Source organism: Theobroma umbraticum, unplaced genomic scaffold, assembly GCF_002168275.2.
Source record: "Theobroma umbraticum cultivar Fairchild unplaced genomic scaffold, ASM216827v3 scaffold_147.0, whole genome shotgun sequence".
In the NCBI taxonomy this organism is placed as follows: Eukaryota; Viridiplantae; Streptophyta; class Magnoliopsida; order Malvales; family Malvaceae; genus Theobroma; species Theobroma umbraticum.
This window is the reverse complement of record NW_018397259.1, coordinates 10,257,577-10,280,059: the sequence shown is the minus strand read 5'-3', so window position 1 is coordinate 10,280,059 and position 22,483 is coordinate 10,257,577. Positions and strand designations below refer to the sequence as shown.

General features: G+C 38.1%; 5 protein-coding genes, 1 long non-coding RNA gene, 2 other non-coding genes and 1 pseudogene across 11 annotated transcripts; 7 read left to right on the top strand and 2 right to left on the bottom strand.

Annotated features, from left to right (window-relative positions):
* The first annotated feature begins 95 nt into the window (after positions 1 to 95).
* LOC110415966 (pyrophosphate-energized vacuolar membrane proton pump-like) lies at positions 96 to 4,511 on the top strand (annotated as a pseudogene). The gene is made up of 8 exons (XR_016351118.1): positions 96 to 598; positions 1,454 to 2,028; positions 2,370 to 2,749; positions 2,837 to 2,923; positions 3,029 to 3,359; positions 3,436 to 3,847; positions 4,018 to 4,077; positions 4,154 to 4,511. The product of XR_016351118.1 is annotated as a pyrophosphate-energized vacuolar membrane proton pump-like (transcript).
* A 1,369-nt stretch (positions 4,512 to 5,880) lies between these two features.
* On the top strand, positions 5,881 to 9,412 carry CRT1A (calreticulin 1a). The gene is made up of 14 exons (XM_021427791.2): positions 5,881 to 6,039; positions 6,817 to 6,924; positions 7,026 to 7,218; positions 7,313 to 7,571; positions 7,654 to 7,710; positions 7,819 to 7,866; positions 7,958 to 8,044; positions 8,127 to 8,184; positions 8,283 to 8,350; positions 8,448 to 8,543; positions 8,629 to 8,676; positions 8,775 to 8,804; positions 8,890 to 9,006; positions 9,094 to 9,412. Exons 1-14 carry the CDS (start codon positions 5,940 to 5,942, stop codon positions 9,103 to 9,105), a joined length of 1,281 nt encoding a protein of 426 aa, XP_021283466.1. The 5' UTR covers positions 5,881 to 5,939; the 3' UTR covers positions 9,106 to 9,412.
* A 117-nt stretch (positions 9,413 to 9,529) lies between these two features.
* On the bottom strand, positions 9,530 to 14,928 carry LOC110415962 (histidine kinase CKI1-like). Of its 2 annotated transcripts, XM_021427758.2 has the most exons (7): positions 13,780 to 14,928; positions 13,448 to 13,669; positions 12,709 to 13,368; positions 12,227 to 12,602; positions 11,391 to 11,980; positions 10,085 to 11,206; positions 9,530 to 10,003 (listed from the first exon to the last, which is right to left on the bottom strand). In XM_021427758.2, exons 1-7 carry the CDS (start codon positions 13,852 to 13,854, stop codon positions 9,794 to 9,796), a joined length of 3,255 nt encoding a protein of 1,084 aa, XP_021283433.1. In that variant the 5' UTR covers positions 13,855 to 14,928; the 3' UTR covers positions 9,530 to 9,793. The 2 variants fall into 2 exon arrangements, with proteins under 2 accessions (XP_021283433.1, XP_021283432.1); XM_021427757.2 differs by having other exon boundaries at positions 9,530 to 11,206.
* On the top strand, positions 10,583 to 12,837 carry LOC110415990 (uncharacterized). Its single transcript, XR_002445132.1, has 5 exons — positions 10,583 to 10,698; positions 10,810 to 10,903; positions 10,993 to 11,262; positions 12,175 to 12,369; positions 12,464 to 12,837. It is a non-coding gene; the product is annotated as an uncharacterized LOC110415990 (long non-coding RNA).
* Positions 14,929 to 15,093: 165 nt separating the features above from the next.
* On the bottom strand, positions 15,094 to 16,507 carry LOC110415985 (universal stress protein A-like protein). 2 transcript variants are annotated; one of them, XM_021427800.2, is made up of 4 exons: positions 15,957 to 16,507; positions 15,758 to 15,867; positions 15,537 to 15,655; positions 15,094 to 15,407 (listed from the first exon to the last, which is right to left on the bottom strand). In XM_021427800.2, the coding sequence occupies exons 1-4, from the start codon at positions 16,153 to 16,155 to the stop codon at positions 15,308 to 15,310; spliced, it is 528 nt and encodes a 175-aa protein (XP_021283475.1). In that variant the 5' UTR covers positions 16,156 to 16,507; the 3' UTR covers positions 15,094 to 15,307. The 2 variants fall into 2 exon arrangements, with proteins under 2 accessions (XP_021283475.1, XP_021283476.1); XM_021427801.2 differs by having other exon boundaries at positions 15,978 to 16,493.
* A 1,030-nt stretch (positions 16,508 to 17,537) lies between these two features.
* Positions 17,538 to 19,727, top strand: LOC110415983 (small COPII coat GTPase SAR1B). Its single transcript, XM_021427798.2, has 3 exons — positions 17,538 to 17,829; positions 18,215 to 18,346; positions 19,121 to 19,727. Exons 1-3 carry the CDS (start codon positions 17,701 to 17,703, stop codon positions 19,439 to 19,441), a joined length of 582 nt encoding a protein of 193 aa, XP_021283473.1. The 5' UTR covers positions 17,538 to 17,700; the 3' UTR covers positions 19,442 to 19,727.
* Positions 18,709 to 18,829, top strand: LOC149527322 (small nucleolar RNA snoR83). The gene has a single exon (XR_016351191.1). It is a non-coding gene; the product is annotated as a small nucleolar RNA snoR83 (small nucleolar RNA).
* A 718-nt stretch (positions 19,728 to 20,445) lies between the features above and the next one.
* TRNAA-AGC (transfer RNA alanine (anticodon AGC)) lies at positions 20,446 to 20,518 on the top strand. The gene has a single exon. It is a non-coding gene; the product is annotated as a tRNA-Ala (tRNA).
* A 99-nt stretch (positions 20,519 to 20,617) lies between these two features.
* On the top strand, positions 20,618 to 22,085 carry LOC110415981 (uncharacterized). The gene is made up of 5 exons (XM_021427796.1): positions 20,618 to 20,901; positions 20,986 to 21,099; positions 21,195 to 21,262; positions 21,352 to 21,577; positions 21,801 to 22,085. Exons 1-5 carry the CDS (start codon positions 20,772 to 20,774, stop codon positions 21,920 to 21,922), a joined length of 660 nt encoding a protein of 219 aa, XP_021283471.1. The 5' UTR covers positions 20,618 to 20,771; the 3' UTR covers positions 21,923 to 22,085.
* The last annotated feature ends 398 nt before the right edge of the window (positions 22,086 to 22,483 follow it).

Sequence of the window (22,483 nt, the reverse complement as noted above, 5' to 3'; positions counted from 1 at the left end):
ATCTTATCTTCTCACATTGTAAATGCTGGGTTTTTATCCAACTCTATCTATAAAGCCTGACAGAAACTTTACAACATAACCTCATGTAAATGGAGCACATTGGATAAAGACAGTGACAAAACTGATACCTGCTAATCAAAACAACTGGTAAAACACAATCCAAGGTTTAGAAGAATCTAAAGTTTGTCCCATCTGTCGTTCAAAACAACCAGTTTGCATATTTCAATAGCCATGCAGGGCCCCTAAGATCACTTTCAGCTTTTTGAGTCTGTACGCCAAACATCAGTTACCATCAAAGCACTTGCTATATTTTGCTAGCAGAAGCCAAGAAAATCAAAGTACTGAGGTTGTTGAGAGTTTGTGGAAATGAGTGCCATGGGTGAGGGTCTTACCCAGATACTGATACCTGTAGCTGCCCTGGTGGGCATTGGTTTTGCTTTGCTTCAATGGTTTTTGGTCTCCAGGGTGAAGGTCTCATCAAATGATTCCAGCAATGGATATAAAGAAAAGCTAATTGAAGCTGATGAAGAAGAAGAGGGTATCGACAATCTTGAGGTTTCCATCAAGTGTGCTGAGATTCAGCATGCAATTTCTGTTGGTGAGCTCTCTTTTCCTCTATTTCTCTCACTTCCATGTTGGTGCTTGAGCTTTCTGGGTTTTCCTTGTTGATGGTTAAGCGTATATTTTTATTGTCTTTTCTTCTACCTCTTATCCTTTCTGATATCCATGAGATGAATATAACTTATTAAGATAAGTCCAATGATATTATGTCATAAAGCCTGATGATCATGATTCATGGTGTCAGCAAAAAAAGAGAAAAATATGTATATTGATCATAATGCTATTTTATAATCTTGACTAGGCTATTTTGTAGTTTCTATCTTATTGTCGTTTCTGATGGTTCTTGGTGTTCAGATTCTTATTTCGGATAGAAATTTTTAGCTGTTTACTTTAGACCTAATGCTTTCTTCTTGTGCCCCTGCAATTGACAGATCAAGTTTTTCAGCAAATTCTGCCTAGTTTTGTTTTGTTCCTCAGTTTTGTTCCTTGTTTGATCCTTTCTCATCTTCTTTTTCAGATTCCTTAAGTATAACTTTGGGTTCTTCTCTCTGTTTGTCACTTATTGTTCTGGACTTTGATTTCCAATTTCTACAAGCAAGTCCTTTTTACCTTTTTCATTGGAGAATTCAGGTTCCCTCGTTGGTTATCTTAGGAATTCTGAAAACTTTTTATCAAAGTTAGCTTATCATCTTCTAGAGGGTTGTATGTTACATTTCTTGGACTGATCATTCTGATCAAGCAAATTTACTGTTCCTACACCTTGTACCATGATTATGGTAAAAAAATTTTATGCATCATTCATTGAAGTGTTTCAAACATAGAGTTTGGTTCATATTTTCTGCTGTTTTGTATTAACAACTGAGTTTTTTATGAATCTGTACCATGTTTCCAGGTGCAACCTCTTTCCTCTTTACTGAGTACAAGTACCTCGGTATCTTCATGGGTGTATTTGGTGCCATCATCTTCCTCTTCCTTGGTTCAGTTAGGAGCTTCAGCACCAAAAGTGAACCCTGCACATACAACCAGGGCAACACCTGCAAACCAGCCCTGGCAAATGCCTTCTTTAGCACGATTGCTTTCTTACTGGGGGCGCTAACCTCTGTCCTCTCAGGTTTTCTAGGGATGAAAATTGCAACTTATGCCAATGCTAGAACAACTCTAGAAGCAAGGAAAGGTGTTGGGAAGGCATTTATAACAGCTTTTCGCTCTGGCTCAGTCATGGGTTTCCTTCTTGCTGCCAATGGCCTTTTTGTGCTCTATGTATCCATCAATTTGTTTAAGCTGTACTATGGTGATGACTGGGAGGGACTTTATGAATCTATTACTGGTTATGGTCTCGGTGGTTCTTCTATGGCCCTCTTTGGAAGAGTTGGGGGAGGAATATACACTAAAGCAGCTGATGTTGGTGCTGATCTTGTTGGTAAAGTGGAACGAAATATCCCTGAAGATGATCCACGAAATCCAGCTGTAAGTTCCCACAATTCCTCCTCCACTTTGCTGGACCTATTTGCTTTGACTAAGTTCTGTTTCATTATTTAGATTCTTTCCATTTACAACCAGAAGAGCAGTAACTGAGCTTTGCAGAATTGTTTTAGTTCTAGAATTTGTTGAAATTTGACTGCGAATCCAAAAGCAAATGCTTCTTCATTCCTCTATGCATCACTTTCTACCCACTTAAGCAACAACCTCTCCTCATTTGTCTCAGCATTTTAAACCGAGCTAGATAGTTCTCAAGTTACTAATGCCACTTAGATTGTGAAGGATTAACATTTTTTTTCTTACACCTAACTTTGTGGCACTTATTACAGGTCATTGCTGATAATGTGGGTGACAATGTAGGAGATATTGCTGGCATGGGTTCTGATCTATTCGGGTCTTATGCTGAATCATCATGTGCAGCTCTTTTTGTTGCATCTATATCATCCTTCGGGATCGGTCATGACTTTACAGCAATGTCTTATCCCTTGATCATAAGCTCAATGGGAATTGTGGTTTGCTTGATAACTACACTCTTTGCAACTGATCTGTTCGAGATTAAGAATGTGAGTGAAATTGAACCATCCTTGAAACGGCAACTCCTTATCTCCACTGTTCTGATGACTGCTGGGATCGCTGTGGTGAGCTTCTTTGCATTGCCATCAGAATTCACTCTCTATAATTTTGGAACCGAAAAGGAAGTGAAGAATTGGTATGCAACTAGTAAACTGTTATCTCTTTGTTTGAAGGTTTCATGCCCTTTTCTTTGTATAAGGATTATCGATTATGTTTAATGCAGGCACCTTTTCTTCTGTGTTGCTATTGGCTTGTGGGCTGGACTTGTCATTGGGTATACTACAGAATATTACACAAGCAATGCTTATAGGTTAGTATCTTTGCATGCGTATTGCCAGGAGAGCTCTTCCTTCTTCATGTTGGTTGTTAATTGGAAGACTAGAATCGAAATAAATAACTCTTGGAATACTTGCAGTCCGGTGCAGGATGTGGCAGATTCTTGCAGAACAGGCGCTGCAACAAATGTGATTTTTGGGTTGGCTCTGGGATACAAATCTGTCATCATTCCCATATTTGCCATTGCCATTGCTATCTATGTGAGCTTTAGCCTGGCTGCGATGTATGGGATTGCTGTGGCCGCTTTGGGAATGCTCAGTACTATAGCCACCGGTCTCGCAATCGATGCTTATGGTCCCATAAGTGACAATGCTGGTGGTATTGCAGAAATGGCTGGAATGAGTCACAAGATACGTGAGAGAACAGATGCTCTAGATGCAGCAGGAAACACCACTGCTGCTATTGGCAAGGTGAGGTTTATGTTGATTCCACGTGATCTTTTACAATTCAAATTCATTGTCTTATGTTCTGCTATTTTCATTTCAGGGTTTTGCAATTGGGTCAGCAGCACTCGTTTCTCTTGCTTTGTTCGGTGCCTATGTTAGCAGAGCAGGCATCAAGTCAGTCGATGTACTGACACCAAAGGTTTTCATTGGGCTGATAGTCGGAGCCATGCTCCCTACTGGTTTTCAGCCATGACGATGAAGAGCGGTGGGAAGTGCAGCTCTCAAAATGGTTGAAGAGGTTCGTCGGCAATTCAACACGATGCCAGGACTAATGGAAGGCAGGACGAAACCAGACTATGCAAACTGTGTCAAGATTTCAACCGATGCCTCACTCAAGGAAATGATCCCACCCGGTGCTCTTGTCATGCTTACTCTCACTCATTGCTGGAACCTTCTTTGGAGTCGAAACTCTTGCTGGTGTTCTTGCTGGCTCACTTGTTTCTGGTGTCCAGGTACCCTGTTACCAATACTTTTCGATACTTTCACAAGTATTTGTCCGGACTTCATTGATTTCTCCACGCAAAGCATTGTTTCTGCTACACAAAAATTTTGTCGCAGGCTTGTGTCTGAACGTGTCAGGATCACCTATTCACATCAACATTGTTTTGTTTTTCTTCCTTAGGTTGCCATCTCAGCTTCCAACACAGGAGGAGCATGGGATAATGCCAAGAAATACATTGAGGTAAAACTAACATTATATCCATATCTGTTTCTGTCCCCATTTTCTCCATGCTTTAATGTTGACTTTCTGCATGCAGGCCGGTGCTAGCGAGCACGCCAAGTCGTTGGGTCCAAAGGGTTCGGATTGCCACAAGGCTGCAGTGATTGGTGACACAATTGGAGATCCCCTCAAGGACACTTCCGGACCATCACTCAACATTCTGATCAAGCTCATGGCAGTCGAGTCATTGGTGTTTGCTCCTTTCTTTGCCGCTCATGGAGGCTTGCTCTTCAAATTGCTCTGAGTTTTTAAGTCCCGGTACATATATGTTCAGCAGAGAAATGGAACTTTTCTGTAACTTAGTAGTTCCAATATGTAAAGGAAAATTCAAGCTTGTGTTTGGTGCTGTCAGTTACCTAATTTTAATATCAATATGATAAGTTTAATTAATATCATATTTTTCTATTACAAAATTATGCAATCTTTAGTTTTGTTAATTTGGTTCACATAACACCCGAAATATTTGTTTAATAGCTAATGTATAAATCTAATTTTATATGGTTAGAAATTTAAAATTTTTTTGAATCGATGATATTGTTATGAGTTCATATTTTCAAATTGATATAGAAATTTATAATATTTTTTTTATTTAATTGTACAACATTTTCATTGCATTAATTTTTTTATCCATAAAAAAAGTTTATGTCTAATATCTTTTATAAAATATCTCACATCAATAAAGAGTTGATAATATCTCAAAAACCCTAATTCTTAAACCAAAAAAATATAAAGCATGTTGATTTTGCTCGATGCCAACGGCAAAAGACCATGATAAATTTGCTGAGAACAAGTCACGTTGTGCAATGAGTTTTGAGTGGCTTCCAATCCAAGCATAAAATACAAATATAAATAGAGAAGCAAAAACAAGTGCCGGCCTTGGCCCACTTTAGAAGAATTTTGGATAGAGTACTCATGGCCTACCAACATTATCTTATTTGATGGACTTACCTCTCTAATTAAACACCGACCCAAAAAATTGCGATAGAATTAAAGAATAATCCTAATGTGTTTATTAATCTAAAGATAAATTTTGATAAAAATGTTGATATATTTCTAATTTTTTTCATTTTATCACAAAAAAGATGACTGTCTTATTTATCCAGAAAATCTCTTTTAATGTGGTTGTAATTGTTGGTATGTTAATGACTTAGATAATAATAATAATAATAATAATAATAATAAACTTTGAATTAATCCATTTATACAACTAAGTTTTCTAATTTTTTATTGAATAAATTTTTATTTTTTATTTTGTACCGGTATAAGTCTTTAATTTAAAAAATAAATAAATAATATTTAGAACTAATATTAGTTAACATTTGATGTGATCATGCGACTCATTCCAATGTGGATGGATTTATCTAGAAGATAATGTTCTAATCTAAGGGCGAATAAGTAATTAATTACAATAATTAAATCCTACTCCTAAATAGGAAATTAAAATAATCCACGGGCACAAAATAACTTCATGGGTGGGGCCCTCTCTATGAACCACTGCCTCCTTGCCACGTGTATCGGATTCCAACTAAACCTGATACGTACCCATGAAACTCGTAGCAAAAGAGGTCAAAACTCCTCCTGCGTGTCACGTGAAATTCCTGGCCAATAATTTGTTTCCACGTCAGTATAATGACACTTAGGAATGACGTGTAGCCCGACCATTCGTTCTCGTCATTTATTTCAGTCCACGTCAGAAATAACCGAGAGTAAATCCTCATTTTTAACTGGACTGTAGAAACCGGAGAAATCAACGACTATATAAAGGGTACCCGTCACTCTCTCTCAGAGTGCAGCTCAACTTTTCTCTTCGCTGAAGCTCAACCATGGCTATTCGCGAACGAAACCCTAGTGTTCTCTGTCTAATCCTTGTCTCTCTCATCGCCGTCGCCTCTGCTAAAGTGTTCTTCGAAGAACGCTTCGAAGGTAGAACTCTTTCTTGTTCATTTCCTCCGCTTTCTCTTACTAAATCTGTGCGTTGTATCTGAAACTCTAGATCGGCTTGTTTTTGGCACTCGAATCTGTTTTCTAGAGATTTAAGCTTTCAATTTGATCGAATTTGGAAGGATCGATGGTTTTCATGTGTTAAGTTGTCGATCTGGTTGTTCTCGATTGGTTCCTTAGTCAAATGCTTAATTACGTTTGAAATTGCGGTTAATTCAAGTAGATCTGCAGATAATCTGATTTCATTGTTCGGTTCTAGGTTTTTTTTTAAAAAATAGCATTAGAATGTAGTAGTTTAATTTAAGGTAAGAAATGACGGTGAATGTTATAGTGTGTAGTGTTGCAATTGATCTGTAAATGTAGCAGATAATAAAATGGAATGAAGATTAATATTATTATTCTGCGCTTATTTATATTATTTTTTATTTGATTGATAATTGTGAGGTGAGTATTTGTTTCTGCAAGAACGTAGATTAAGGGAATGAAAGCAGTAGATTTTAGCAATGTGAGAAGGAATAATTAAAAGTTATTGTCCTTTTTTAGCATAATTGATATCAGACTCTTGTAGAAAGTGTATTGACCTTTTAGGTGCTATGCCTAAGATTCTGCATTCTTTTTAACAAATAAAAAAGAATTTATGAAAACAAAGCTGCTTCTGCTTTAACTGTACTTTTTTATAAAGTATGTTTTACTGTTTCTAAGTGGCACAATTTCGCTTTTTTATGCTGATTTTACTTTTCTGTTGTTGTGAAACTGAAGTTGGATGGGAGAACCAGTGGGTAAAATCTGACTGGAAGAAAGATGAGAAAATGGCTGGTGAATGGAACTTCACTTCTGGAAAATGGAATGGAGACCCTAATGACAAAGGTAAGTTTCTGGAATTACTCATAGATTGGTATTCATAAGGTAGCTTTCAACTCAGATCCTCTTTTTCAAGTTAGTTACTAATTGCTTTGCCTTTTGTTCAGGTATTCAAACTAGTGAAGACTACAGGTTCTATGCTATTTCGGCTGAGTTCCCAGAAGTTAACAACAAGGACAAGACTCTTGTTTTCCAATTTTCTGTCAAGCATGAGCAGAAGCTTGACTGTGGTGGTGGCTACATGAAGTTGCTTAGCGGTGATGTTGACCAGAAGAAATTTGGTGGTGACACCCCATACAGGTTATTTAGTCCCCTACGATCTAACCTGTTCGTATCTCTAAAAGATATTATTTTTATAGATTTACTGATATTTTGTTATGTTGGTGGGTTGCAGCATTATGTTTGGACCAGATATCTGTGGTTACAGCACCAAGAAAGTACATGCTATTCTTACCTACAACGAGACAAACCACTTGATCAAGAAGGAAGTTCCTTGTGAGACTGACCAACTCACTCACGTTTATACATTCATTCTCCGCCCAGATGCTACCTACAGCATCCTTATCGATAATGTTGAGAAACAAACTGGTAGCTTGTACACTGATTGGGATCTTCTCCCACCAAAGCAAATCAAGGATCCTGAGGCCAAGAAGGTAATCACTCACACCTAATCTCAATTGATGTCGTCTTTTTTTGAATTTTGAGTACAATCTAAGTTCTTTGCATGATGGGTAGCCTGAAGATTGGGATGAAAAAGAATACATCCCTGATCCTGAAGACAAGAAGCCTGAGGTAATAAGCTCCTCACTTTTCCCCTTCCTCCATTCTCTTATTCTAAATTTATATATACTGCTTGAATATGCCTAGGCAAGCTGACCTCTAGTGTTTTGGTTCCTATAGGGTTATGATGACATCCCTAAAGAGATCCCTGACACTGATGCTAAGAAGGTATTCACTTAATTCTTTCTGGAATGCTTTTGTTATGAAATTCAGTGCCTTGTTTGAAACAAAGATTAATGCTTAACGTCATTTACACCAGCCTGAAGATTGGGATGATGAAGAAGATGGTGAATGGACAGCCCCAACAATTGCCAACCCTGAGTACAAGGGCCCATGGAAGCCTAAGGTTTGTGAAATCCTGATCTAAGGCAGCGTTTAATAGGATTTTAAATTAGTTATGTGCATAACCATTCCTCCTTTATCTACAGAAAATTAAGAACCCCAACTACAAGGGCAAGTGGAAGGCACCGCTCATTGACAACCCAGGTTTATTGCTATTTCTTTTCTATCTTGCCATTTCCTTTTTATTGTCATCAACAGATTTTAGGTTACTTATTATTGTGTGTTTTCTATGGCCCACCTAGACTTCAAGGATGATCCTGATCTCTATGTTTTCCCCAAGTTGAAGTATGTTGGTATTGAATTGTGGCAGGTATTCTTTTGCCTCTTTTTTTTTTTTTTTTACTCCTATGCTATTATGATTCCATGCCTTTCAGAACTATAACAAGGTAGATGTTTGTTTTTGTCAGGTGAAATCAGGGACATTGTTTGATAATGTCTTAGTCGCTGATGATCCAGAGTATGCCAAGACACTAGCCGAAGAAACATGGGGCAAGCAGAAGGATGTATGTGCTTCTCTGTATTTCAATTTTTTATTTTTTTCCTTTAAGTTCTTTTTGTCATATTTGGCTGATGTTATTGTTTTTGCAGGCTGAGAAGGCAGCATTTGAGGAGGCAGAGAAGAAGAGAGAGGAGGAGGTATTTTCTTGACTAGAATTGTCTGAGTTCTGTCTTATGTGCATTTTTTTTAACACTCATTCCATTTCCGTTCTAACTAATGTAAACATGATCTTCAGGAATCAAAGGATGACCCAGTTGATTCTGATGTAAGCCTACAACAAGCTTTCTTAAGAATATGATTGATCTGTTTGCTATCATTCTGGTTTTCATTTTGTTTTACTGACTTTCCAGGTTGAGGATGAAGATGACACTGATGATGCTGAAGGAAATGAGACTGACTCCGACACCAAAACCGATGCAAGCAAAGACAGTGAGGAGATCAAGGAAGAGACCGAGGAAGATGTACATGTAAGTACTTGAAACTTTCCCTACCTCGCAATTCAATTTTATCAGTTGCAATGTTAAATTGATGGATAAATTGTATTTGGAATGCAGGACGAGCTGTAAGGCAAGAGCACTGCAGTATTTTGCTGACAATTCGGTTTGGAGATAAACGCGCCACACAAAAGTGCTCCAAAATTATTTTTTTTTCCAGTTAGCTCTTTTTTTAAATTTGTAGCTGTAGGAGTTTTCTGTTAGAGGGGAAAACAAATTGAAAGGCTGCACGCAAACTGAACTGTGGGTGATTTGTCTTTTTATAAATCTGATTTTAATTGTGGGCCTTTTACAACAAAGAGGATGATGTGTTTTTTCATTTGATGATCAGATTTGTGAAATACTTTGAACAATTCAGGTCATTTACATGTTTGACGCCTCTGCCTTTTCCTTTAATTTCTCTGCAAATATTAGTATTTTCTGGTATGATAAGTACTTATTTAAAGATGAATTCATAGATTTACATGTAAAATATCAAAAATCAAATCAATAAGTTTTATTTATTTTTTTAGCAAATATTTATATTTTTAGCATGATATATGTAATTATCAGATATGAATTCGAAATTGAATTCGTTACTTTACTTATAAATTTGAAAATGAATTCATCGGGATTGTTGGGCCTGATAGAGAAACAATGCAACTGCCAACACGAACTTCATTGAAATTTAATTTCCAGCTAAAAAATCTGTTTCCAATTCAGGAAAGAAAAGGATGCCCTACTCTGCAAAAACTACTCTGTTTTTCTTCCTCCTTTTTGTTCATTTACTATCGATCCTTTGAATAACCTCTAGCAATTTATCCACTTGCAATGGTTTAGTCAAATGGAAATCCATCCCAGCGCCAATAGTCCTGTTTGCTTCCTCTGGCATAGCATGTGCTGTTACCGCTATGATGGGGACATGGACACCATACCTCTCCTCCTCCATTCGTATCAGTCTCGTTGCTTCGTACCCGTCCATCACCGGCATCTGCAAAAAGAAACAGAGCAATGACATGTTTTCATACTTCTTAGAACTTCCATGTTGAAACCCAGAAGTTAGTAAAAGTACCTCGCAGTCCATGATGATGTAATCCTGGCGGACACCCTGGGAGGAGTTCCCTTCCTTTTTCTCTCTCAAATTCTTGCAGATTTCATCCAAGGCCTCTTTCCCATTTATACAGACTTCAACTTCTGCTCCCAGTTTCTCAAGACTGGTGACTGTCAACCTGCGCAACAGCTTATCATCTTCCACCACCAGAAACTTCTTCCCTTTTAAGGGTTTCCCCATTCTTTTCCCGTCAGTTTTCTGTATCACCATCTTCTGCAGTGAGGGCCCGGACTCAGTCTCCTTTGAACGGTTCGTGTTAGCAGAATGCATGGCTTCCAGGGTTGCTGTCTGGTTTGTTAACTTGGGGAAGTTGCAATGAGATGGGCCTTTGCGTTCAGGAAGCAGATGGAGAACTTGGGTCAAGCGTGATCCGTGGAAAGGTTTATATATGAGGTGATCGCATGGAGGGATTAGCCTGGCATCCTGCTCGTCTCTCAGAAGTGTACGAGTGACAGGGTTATCTAACCAAACAACCTTACACAAGGAATCGGGAATGTCTGTCCTGAAGCTGGCAACAGCAGAGCACAATTCGGAGAAATTACCAGCACTGGAATCGATTACAACTACCGTGAAAGGTACACCACTTCTAGAGTTGCTCTTTATGAATTGTGGCAAAACACTGTCACTTCCTTCCTTGATGCCAAAATGTGGATCACTTGCTCCTGAATCAGAACTGTTTGATGCAGATTTGGTGAGGTAGTCGATTAATCTCAAATCGGGCTTCCCAGAATGATTGCAGTGAGAAAAATCCAACTTGCGCTTTATCTTTTCAAGCTCTTGGTGAAGACTCTTCCCTTGTTTTACTAATGTCACTTTTATGTATAAGTTCTCTATGTATCTCTTTAAAACTCTCTTCCTTTCCTCCCCAGTTATGCAGAGAATCACATGGGAATGGGATCCCTCTGATCTAGCTGCAGGGTTCCTGATAAATGAAAAATGTGGATGAAATCCATTCGGAGAGTCTTCTAAAGGTTCAGCCACCTCAGGTTGACATGCGGTAAGCAGAACAGTGAACCTGAAACAAGTGCCTCTTTCACCAGGCTCTTTCTCAACAATTCCTATTTCTCCATCCATCAGGCGCACCTACAAACAAAGACAATGAATCTTTCAGTTCCTGTCCGATCTGACTACAATGACATGTATGATCATAAACTTACTGATCTTGTTAATACCGCAAAGCAGAAATAACTACACTGCTTTCCTTAGAGAAAGAGCAATCAATTATATATTAACCAACTTTTACTTTCAACAAGTTTCAATCACTTACAATAGATTGGACAATGCCAAGTCCCAGACCACAACCTTCTTCTTCAAGACCCCGGCCACCGGCAAGAGCTGTTTCCTTAACCTGAAAAAACTCTTCATAAATAGATGCTTGCTTGTCTTTGGGAATTCCCTTGCCTGTATCATCCACCTCAAATTCAAACTCCATTTTGTTGAGATTCTGTTCAGCTCTATGAAGGGCATCTATATCCTCATAGTCTTCTGTCTTGCAGAACAACTGCGATAGGCACTTCAATACTGCATTGCCATTAGAAGCAATGATTTTTTTCTCAAAGCTTCTCTTCTTGACGACTGCACGAACTGAGACATGACCTTCTGATGTATACTTGATAGCATTGCTGAGTAAGTTACATAGAATTTGTTTGAGCTTAACTCTGTCGCCTCTCACCAGAGATAATTTCCCAATGGAACCATCACAAGGATCAAGCACAACATCTATGCCCTTCTTGATACCTAAAGGATAGAACATATCAACAACATCCTCAAGGAGTTGAGCCAAGTTGAATTCTTCTTCTTCAAGATCCATTTTCCCAGCTTCAATTTTACTCATCTTCAGAACAGAATTTAATATGCCTGAATGATTTATCAGAACAAGCACAAAGCATTAATGTAGTGAATAATTCATAGATTCTTTGTTTCAGCTTTGCGGTAGTAAATTAATGGAAAATATTTTATTCTATGATGCAACTGCAGCCAACATGTAAACCTCAAGTATATGTCAATATATGTATAAATAAGAAAAGGAATCTCATTTGTTATCGGGTCAGGGTTTGGACAGCAATGGGAAGTAACAGAGACAAAAGGAGGTAGCAAACTCACCTAGGAGGTCCTTTGCACAAGTCTTTGTTTGAGCCAAATTTTCAGCTAACTCGGAGGCAGGATTGACTTCATCATGACAAAGATCCAGCAAAGTTGTGATTGCTGCCAAGGAAGATCGGATGTCATGGTTTGCCCTCAAATAGGTTTGAGTTTTGAACATGCTCTTGCGCTCTGCTTGTTGAGTTGAATTCATTTGCTTCACTAAAGCAGCACATAAGAACATTTCTCTTTTTGCAGCTCTGATGGTGAAGAAAATGAAGATGCTGACTGCCACAACTATGGATATAAACATGAGCTTGAGAAGCATCAATGATAGCTTGCTGTTCTTTTGGATTTGGCCTACCAGCTTATTGCTGGGATAAGCTAACACATATACCTGAAAATTCAAGTTGTATGAGTTTTGATCAGCTTAATTAACAAAATATTTAGCTTGCATTCTGAAACTCTGACCAAAGGCCTTCCATTGATGCAGAAAGACTTACAGAAGGAACTCCAGCAATCTCAATGGTGGAGCAATAAAATGTGTACTTCTCTCCCATGATTCTGCCATTAAAGGATCCTAATTTCCCATCAGCAGATACACATGAAACATTACCTACACCACGTATTTGGTGACCACGAGGTCTCAGTGATTGAACAGACACTGTGCTATTCTGTACTACTATCTCAGTATTTGGAAGCCTTGTTTGCACAATCACATCTCCTTCAGCAGTAGCCAGGTGAAAATCCCCTCCGTTAAAATCTAATGCAGCGAAATGATCGATAACCACTTTAGCAGGAAATCCAACAGATACAACACCCCTTCCATCCATAGCAACAGTGGTAAAAAATAGGCTATCTTGAGCATTGTTCCATCCTTTGCCTAGTGAACAGTACCCATTCGTCCGATTCAAGGATTCCTGAAACCAGCTTTCGTTCATGCTAACCACAGCTTTCGAAGCAACAGCCTCCCCATATAACATCCCAGTATCACGGTTCACTGGCATACTATACCAATTCGAAGAAAAGGAAGTGTTGGAAAACACTGCTACCTTCTGGTCCTTGTCATTGTAATATGAAAAAATTAGTCCATTCAATCCAATGTAGGAAATCTGTGCTAGATGTGGAATCGTTGAGAGGGCAACAAACAATACTGGCGCAATCTGAAATAGAACAAAAACACTAGTAAACAATACCTTTGTCGGATGAATTATTAACGCGACAACTTCATTAGACATGTACCTTTGTTTGAATTGCAACAAATGGTAGTTCAGTTCCATTTAGAATTGAACTCAGTGATCTTGCTAAATTCAATGCTGATGTGTTTAGAGGAAGTAGCAATCTCGAAGTTGCTTCAATACCCAAAAATGATTTCTCGCCTTGTACATATGAATCCGACATGACACTGTTTCTAGTTTGTTTGGTCAGCATGCACAACTTTAAGGTTAAATATCCACATACGCCCTGCCATCAAGTCAAGATGGGGTAAATACATGCTTCAGCTGAGAAAAAGAAGAAATAAAATATTTAAGAAGAAGGAAGAATTGGAGATAAATTATGAAGGTGAGAATTACTAATATGAGAATGGAACAAGCTGGCCGGAAAATTATTTTGGGGCAATGCTTCTGCATATTGAGCTTGGATTTCATGGCTTAGGCCCTGTGCCTGGCAGCTTCATCTCTGCTTCCTCAAAATTTTGAGTGGTTGTTTGTCAGAATAGATAGTGTCTGCTAATTCAATGCAATGCAATGCAGACACTTTCTTTTAACTTCATATCGTTAGCCATGGCAAGAATGGGCAATCAGGACAAGGCGAGTGGCCAATGATGAAAACATTCACCAGGTTACAGTATTTAAATTCAAAGATACGACAATCAAGGAAACTGATAAACAGTCTTTTTTGAAAAAAGTATTTGAATCAAAGCTGTTGCCTGCAATTGAATCTTGGCTTTCTCATTGCTTGAATTTGAATATAATGCATACTCCTATCCTGGTAGGACTCTTGGTAAAGCAAGAAGTAGAAGAAGTACAAGAGAAAGAGAATGACCAATCTCAAACAAAGAAATGACAGGAAAAATGATGACAGCAGATAAAATTCATTTCCATTTCCTGTTCAGAAATCAGGGAAAAAGTCTTCAGAAAAAATACTGAAAAGATAATTGACGGACAGCTCACCATCATCATGCATGACAATGACAGTGTTGTGACAGGAGAAAGACATGACATTTCTTAATTGGGATGAGATGCTTGCAACAGAAGGGAATAAAAAAGGAAACAACTTCTTATCCAACTTAAGAGAATTAAAGAGAGAGAGGTTCAAGCAAAATATCTGCTAGAGGGTTGAACTGAAAGAGAAATAATAGGAGTTTGAGGAAAATCTGGGAGAAATCCTGTGCAAACAGATTCCAAGATAATTGCCAAGTGGTAGCTCAAACAAATGTCAAAACTGGGGGCACTGAGCAGAATTTTGAAGTCCCATGGAGGATGGAGCTATTAGACTATCAGGCTATCCGAACAACTTATGTTCATATGAGCCATTGAATTTTAAACCCCTTAAAATGAGGGTGGAAAAATATTGAATTGATTCTTGCAAAATGGAGATAAAAAGATTTTAAATTCGAATTTTACTGCATTTCTCTCTGCAATCGTAAATTGTTAATGTATATTGAGATTAATTATAGCATGAAAAAGCTTACGGATGTCATGTTTCCCAACTTCTTTCCCATTTTTCAGAAAATTTTTCTTTTTCTTGTCACTTTCAATTCTCCTGCAACATTCAGGAACTTCCAGTTCCAATCTTGTGTTGGCCAAATATTAGAGTTCTGATTAAAGAAAACACTGTAAAGCAGAGTAACATGACAGCAAATCGATTCCAAGTATGGAAGTATGGAACTAAATCATCGAGAAGGAACTCTATAGTCTATATTTTACATACAAGGGGAGGTCCGGCAATTTACATGAAACCTGAAACAACTGACAGAAATTAGGAAAGGACCAAACAAGCAGACAAAAAGATTGTGAAATGAAGCGGACGACAGAATTCTAAACAATGGACCAAACAAGGAGCTGAATTTCAGACATGGAAGAATCTTTGTATCCCCAATCATTTGGTTCCTGAAGAGGAACATTTAGGCTTCTTGACAATCAGCACAGGGCACTTCACATTCTGTGCACAGTGATTGCTGACACTCCCCAAGAAAGCCCTGCAATTTCCATAGTTAAATTGAAATCTGTTAGATTCAAAGCCAAAACCATTGGAAACCAACATTGTTAACATGCAATCATGTGGTGATACTGCCACAACTGTTACTATGTTGAAAGGAAGCGGGTACCTCTTGATCAGGCCATAGCCATGGCTTCCCATGACTAACACGTCAACATTGATCTTCTCAGCAACCTGGCAAATCACGTCCCTTGGATCACCACTCTCTACTCTCGCCTCCACCTTAACCTGACCCAAAAAGGGCATTCAAGTCAAATCCAACACTACCATTTTTCAAAAGACAATTTCGACTCTCGAAATTATTGCAATTACTAGAACAGTAGAACCCACCTCATTGGCTTGCTCCCTGCACATCCTCTTAGCCTTGTCGATGACAGAAGCCGCCACATCGTTGCTGTACTTGTCCATGGTGGCCAAAATATCAGCAGAAAACAGGTATCCTGAAACGAGAACACAATTACAAAAACATCATCAGATCAGCTCGTCGCTTCCTGCCACCAAAAATGCCTGAAAGACTCACACAAAATACCTTGAAGGTGCGATCTCCTACCTGTGCCATCTAGCGCAGAGTACACTGCACGTGGAGGTTTAGCGTAAAGGAGGATAAGGGTATCTTTAGAATTTTCAGAAATCACGTTCTTGAGGCACCATGAGAGAGCGTACATGCTCTCCTCGCCTTCATCGATGGCCACCAGGATCTTCCGCTCTTTGGGTACAACATCAGCCATTGATTATTCTTGATATCAGACAGTTGGAGACTCTGGAAATGAACAGTTGAAAGTATAACTTTTTGATGGATTGTTGAGAGGGTGTGAAATGACAGTGTTGTATTTATAAGGAGGAGTGTTTCGGGAGGGAAAATCTGTGGGTTCTGCGAGTTTTGGGCTTTGGGGTCGTCAGGTTGCTGGTTTTGTAAGACAGTAGATGGTTTTGGTCTGTTCAACCTATCTATATCTTGTCTGGTTTTTGTATGCGGTCATGGTGTTTGTTTTGTTCTGTCTATCTGGTTGTGGCAACCGAGTCTAACCGTGTTGGCCAATGCTTCATTTGACACAACCTTCCCACCTGCCTACCAACACTTGGATTCACCATCACGACTGATTCTTTTAACATCAATAACAACTGTGTTCTCTCTTCTCGATTAAACCCATTCTCAATATATATTTTCCATAAGATTTCAGGTTCAAATCCGAACCCATTTCTCATTTTCTCCTCCTAAAATGGTTTCATATAAGGCAAAGCAAAATCTTCATTGTTTCACATACAAGTAAGAGGTAATGTGTGTCAAACGTCAACGAATCCTTGAAGAAAGAAAAAGAGAAATGGAGGATTAATGTGAGATTGTAGGGTTAAGATGAGGCTCAAGCCCTTTGGTTAATTTTATGTTATGATGATTCTATTCTTGACCCCGAGAAGGTACTTTCAGACAATGGTTCCCTTGGAATCAAGTCCTAGTGCATATACATACATATATATATATATATATATACATAAAATAAAACAATTCAATTCATAGATCCTCTCTAGGAAAATTTCTACTTTACTAGAGTAACTTTGGAATTTCAGATATTATACTTTAAGTGGATTGAATGCATGGACACGCAGTAATGTGAATTTTCAGTCAAATTTTTATATAAAATAATCAAAATCCATGATATATTAATTATGTATAAACATGTGTCTAATATGAATATTTAATGCATGTAGCCCATTTAGCCATCTTGTTGCAAAAAGGAAAGCCCAAAGTATCCGAGTTGGGCCCAAGGTTCTAGAAGATTCTTGATCAAATCATCGAATTTTGATTATTCTTCTAAGTGGTGGCTTTGCTTTTATTTTAAAAAACAAAAAATTGCTGGCTATAAAATACAAATTCCATCACCAAAACCGGCGCCGTTTAGTAGGATGCCCAGCGAAGACCGAGGCCCGATATGTCACTTTCTCCCACTGGAAGGTAGATGCGAAAGATCAATTGATTTCACAACGAACGGCCCAGATTGACCCATCATCGCCAACTACCCCCTAGTCAAAGCACCTGATTGGTCCGAACAACTCGCCCAGTCAAACTTCGCCAACTCACCCTCCGTTATATACCCACCAACACACTCACTCCCTCTCCAACCAAATTTTGACTCTTTGTCTCTCTAGATTTTTTTTTTTGGGGGGTTTTGACCTTTGAACGATTTTTAATAAGAAAGATTCAATTTTTTGTTTTGGGAATTTTTTTTTCTTATAGGGTAATTTTTTAAAAAAAATTTTAGTGAAGGAATTAAACCATGTTTTTCCTGGATTGGTTCTACGGAGTCCTTGCTTCCCTTGGTTTATGGCAAAAAGAGGCCAAGATCTTGTTTTTGGGGCTTGATAATGCCGGCAAAACGACGCTGCTTCACATGCTCAAAGATGAGGTATTTTCTATAATTTGCACCCCATTAATTATTATTTTGAATTTATTTTTTATATGGTTCCCGAAATGAATTTCGCTGTACTCAAATCAGTTTGCAATTTTAGGAATTAGATTTGTGATTTAACAATGAATTTTGTAATAAAGTTGTAATATTTCCGAGTTAACCATGATTTTAATGCTAATAAACCTTTAATTAAAGGTAATTAAGGTTATGAAAACTTGTTTTACTCTTGTACTATTGATGGGATTTGGTAAAGATTAAGTCTTTTGACTGAAATTGTTGTTTAGCAAAAGAAGGGGATAAGAAGGGTTTGATTGATTTCTTTAATGGTAAAGTGATTGAAAGTTGGGTTTTTTATTGGATGTTGGTAATGAGATTTTTGCAGAGATTAGTTCAGCATCAGCCAACACAGCATCCCACATCAGAGGAATTGAGTATTGGGCAAATCAAGTTTAAAGCTTTTGATTTAGGAGGTCATCAGATCGCTCGAAGAGTGTGGAAAGATTACTACGCCAAGGTATATTTCTTCCCCCGCAAATTCCAATATGATTATATTCTGTTTGTAGACAAAAACTTTGCACTTCTCTTGCAATTTTTAAATGCTATTTGATCTTTTTTTTTGTTTTTACCTAAAGTATTCTTTCATGATGTGGAGATAGATTTCATTATTTATAAATGTTAGCTCTTTATGATTTGAATATTAGGTGATAAATAGTAGCGCATTAGCTATTGTTCAATTATGGTCAAATATGGTAAAAGTTTGTTGCATGAACAGGGATTTGAAAATTTAGGTCTGGTTTTCTTCTTTGCTATTCCACTTGAGCATCTGTATGATTGCAAGAGTGTTTTGTCATGGAATTTTTGGAATTTGCCTCTATAATCCCTGATCATGATTCCAGGGATTATCTGATCATGAGGGGCAAAGAATAAAGATGGAGAGTTCGCTGATAGCCCTTTAATTTTGTAAAAAGGTGTTTTGAGGGTACCTCACCACACATGATATTTATTTGCACCCTCTGGTAATGAAGTAACAATATTAAGTTTACATCGTAGGAAGAAATAAATTATAATTTTCTGTTGTAAAACAGAAGTTTCTCATTAAGTTTACACACTGATTCTTCTTCCCTTGGCATGGTTTTATGTCTGGTCTGGGCCTTCTTGCGCAATAGCTTCCTGCAAGTCTTGGCTCTGTTATTACTGGTGTCTTTATGATGGAGAGCATGATTACTAGACAGTTTTTTCTTTCCCTTTGTGCAGAGCATAAGTAAACTGATATGAAATTTGTTTGTAGGTGGATGCAGTCGTTTACCTGGTGGATGCTTATGACAAGGAGAGGTTTGCTGAGTCAAAGAGGGAGTTGGATGCTCTCCTTTCCGATGAAGCCTTGGCTAATGTTCCATTCCTCATTTTGGGCAACAAGATTGATATACCATATGCTGCCTCAGAAGATGAGTTGCGTTGTCACCTTGGTCTGACCAATTTCACCACAGGCAAGGGTAAGGTCAACTTAGGAGACTCGAGTGTTCGTCCCCTTGAGGTATTCATGTGTAGCATTGTTCGTAAAATGGGTTATGGAGATGGTTTCAAGTGGCTTTCTCAGTACATTAAGTAGGTAGTTGCTACAGGAAATTTAGACATGCTTTCTTTCTTAAATGTTATTTTATAGGGAGTTGAGTTGGATGGAACACCTTCGGAAATCAGTGTTGCAGGTGTTTCAAACACCCCCTCCTAGCCCCACCTTTCCCCGCTTCTCTTATCTCGTTCTTTTTTCTTCCATTTTTGTTTGAGTTGGTAAAGCCCCGCTCTACGAGACAATGAGACATACAAGTAATTGATGATTTATTGTGATTGAGATTTGGGCCCCTGATGTTAAATTGGAGGGTGATACTTTTAATCTAGTCATCTCCTCACTGTCCATTGTTGCCTTTATCATACTAATATTTTTATTGTTGTGATTAAACTATGCTCTCTCAAACAGCTGGGACTCAAACCCTCTTTAAGTTTCTGTTTTCTCCAGTTCATATTTAGGACAGAAGTATCTCCCCTAGGCAGGATTGTATATGGAAGCTACAAAAGCTATTCTTTCAAAATTGTCTTTGCCTGCAGTGTATTAGATGCTACAAAAAGCAGCCTTGCAAATGTTGAACAATTCTTTTTATCGCTCCAAGCATGTTTCTGCTTAGTGGCTGTAAAATATATATATATATATATATATATAAGCTAAATTTGAGATTGAAACAATCATGCTTCAAATAACATACGTAGCTATCCAACAGAACTCTTAGCTCATTTGTGATCTTAAGCTCCTGAAATCACAGCAATAGCCATCAGATTATGCTCAGTTTAACCAGTTACCGCTCACAGAAGTGAAGTTTGAAGTGCAATTGTAGTTGGCTCGTGTCTTCAGGCCATCAGACATCTAGTTTTGTCACAGATCTCATTTCATTAAGAAACAGAATGAGTTTTGGGTTTAGGTTTATAAGGATTTTTTACTTTTTGAATTGGAAATATGGATTTATTATAATCATCAATCTCTTAACCAGCAGTAAGAGGAAGGGTGTCATCGGAAGAAGATTTTAACAAACTTTATGAACAGATTGCTCTTTTCCGAGGACTGGGGATGTAGCTCAGATGGTAGAGCGCTCGCTTAGCATGCGAGAGGTACGGGGATCGATACCCCGCATCTCCATTTTTATCTATGTTAATAATTCAGAAGTTTCAAGTTCGTTTTTGTCGTAGTCTTCTTCATCTTTCTCACAGATTCTTTTATATGTAACTATAGGAAAAGGTCAAGCAGTCTCTGTCTGCTTTAGATTTTTTTTTTGTAAGTGACATATAAGAGTTAACCGGATTTGGGTTTGAATATCTGAAGCAAGGGTACTTGACACAAATGACAAACTTTTGCGGTTCCCAGTACTCAACCTTGTCTGCTGAAACACCAAATGTGGCAAACGCAAGTACAGAGTTGGGTGACTTGTTTCCACCTACTGACTCCCCATCTTAGTCCATGTCTAGCCTTTTCTCCTGCCACACCCTCAGCTAGCTACCAACCAGCTCGTTATTCAAATCCAGGTGGTCTAATCTTTTTGTTTTTCCTTTTTGCTCTTTTAGTTACCAATCCTTCTAGTTAATCAAATAAATCCATCCCTTTCCCAGCTATTCTGGTCGCAGTCAGCGTAATGGCAGCAGCTACTTCATCAAAGCTGAAGTGTTTCTCCTGCTTCTTCAACTTGATTTTTGTTGCCATATTCTTCCCCAACGTGAACTCAGGTTTTTTGCTCTATCCTTCTAATCACCCCATAATCATCTTCCTTGTTCCTTTTCACTTTATTTTGACCCCATTTCCATTGGGCATGATCAAACAGGAAATGCACAGAACCTCCTCCCTGCACGATCCTTCGCAAAAGCTTTCTTTTGTTTCAACAACAGATATGTAAGAATATTAACATCCTGATGATGTATTATTCTGAGAGTTCCTTTTCAGAGAAATCCTTTTCATTCGGTAGCATTTCATGCATACAGATTTATACTGGATGCGACGAGGCTTTTAGACTGAATGAGAGTGGTAACCTGAACGTACCTCGTGAAGCTACCAACATCTTCTGCACCGGACCTTGCTTAGCTGAGACACAGTTGGTGCTTCAATGCGTTGACAACGTTTTATCAGACTTCACGTTTTATAACCAGTCCACTGTTCGAGATATCAGAGATGTACTCCGTGCTGGTTGCAGCTACACCAGCAGAAGAGGTATAGGAAGAACTTTTCTTTTACTCATACAATAAGGGATAATACTGTACTCTACCCGAACCCAAAACGGATAATAAACTTTTTATTCAAACCCGAATATACGGTACTCGAAAATCGCTACATATGCTTTATATTCCTTCATTTTTCTAAGCTTTTTTGATGTCTAATCTTTGGTCTTAAGTGTCAGGAACTTGTCATTTAACATGAGTTACCCTTTGGTCAGGGAATTTCGATGTGGAGAATTATTTCCAGGGTGAAATAAGCAAGGCACCTGGATTGTGCGAGTTCATGATCAGCTTGTCTGCATTAACGTCGATCATTGGGTTTCATATTCTGATGATATAGCAGCTCTATGGCTATAGGAAAAAACAATATGTATTCTTCTGATGGTGTTCAAATCCATCTTCAAATTTTACCTTGACAGAATGATGCTTGCTCTGTTTTAAGTTACACAAACAACAAAATAGATTCATGATTTTAGCAGCTATGACTGCTTCAATATGTACAATTAAAATCCAATTTCCATAGCTTAAGCATCACTCCTGGTTTGCAAGTTGGTACATGATTATTATATGCTTTCCTCGTTTTACTTTTCCGAAAGAAATAAATCAAGAGAGAAAGAGAGTATAAATTTAACATGTTCATTTGAAAAGGTAAAAGTCGATAATAAATTATAAAAAACCAATAATTTGTAAGCTCATCAAAACACCAGAAAAAGGATCTTGTAACAGCCCATCAATGGAAACTCTTTGTATTTATTGGAGATCCCTAGTGCTGCCTTACTTTGCTTGCAGGTTAAGATAACTAAGAGAGCATTATTACTAGTACTTTTTCAAACTTTTGGCAAACCCCATCGAGGAATAATTCATCTGAACCCTTTAGGAAGTCTGGGACTGAAGTAGTCCT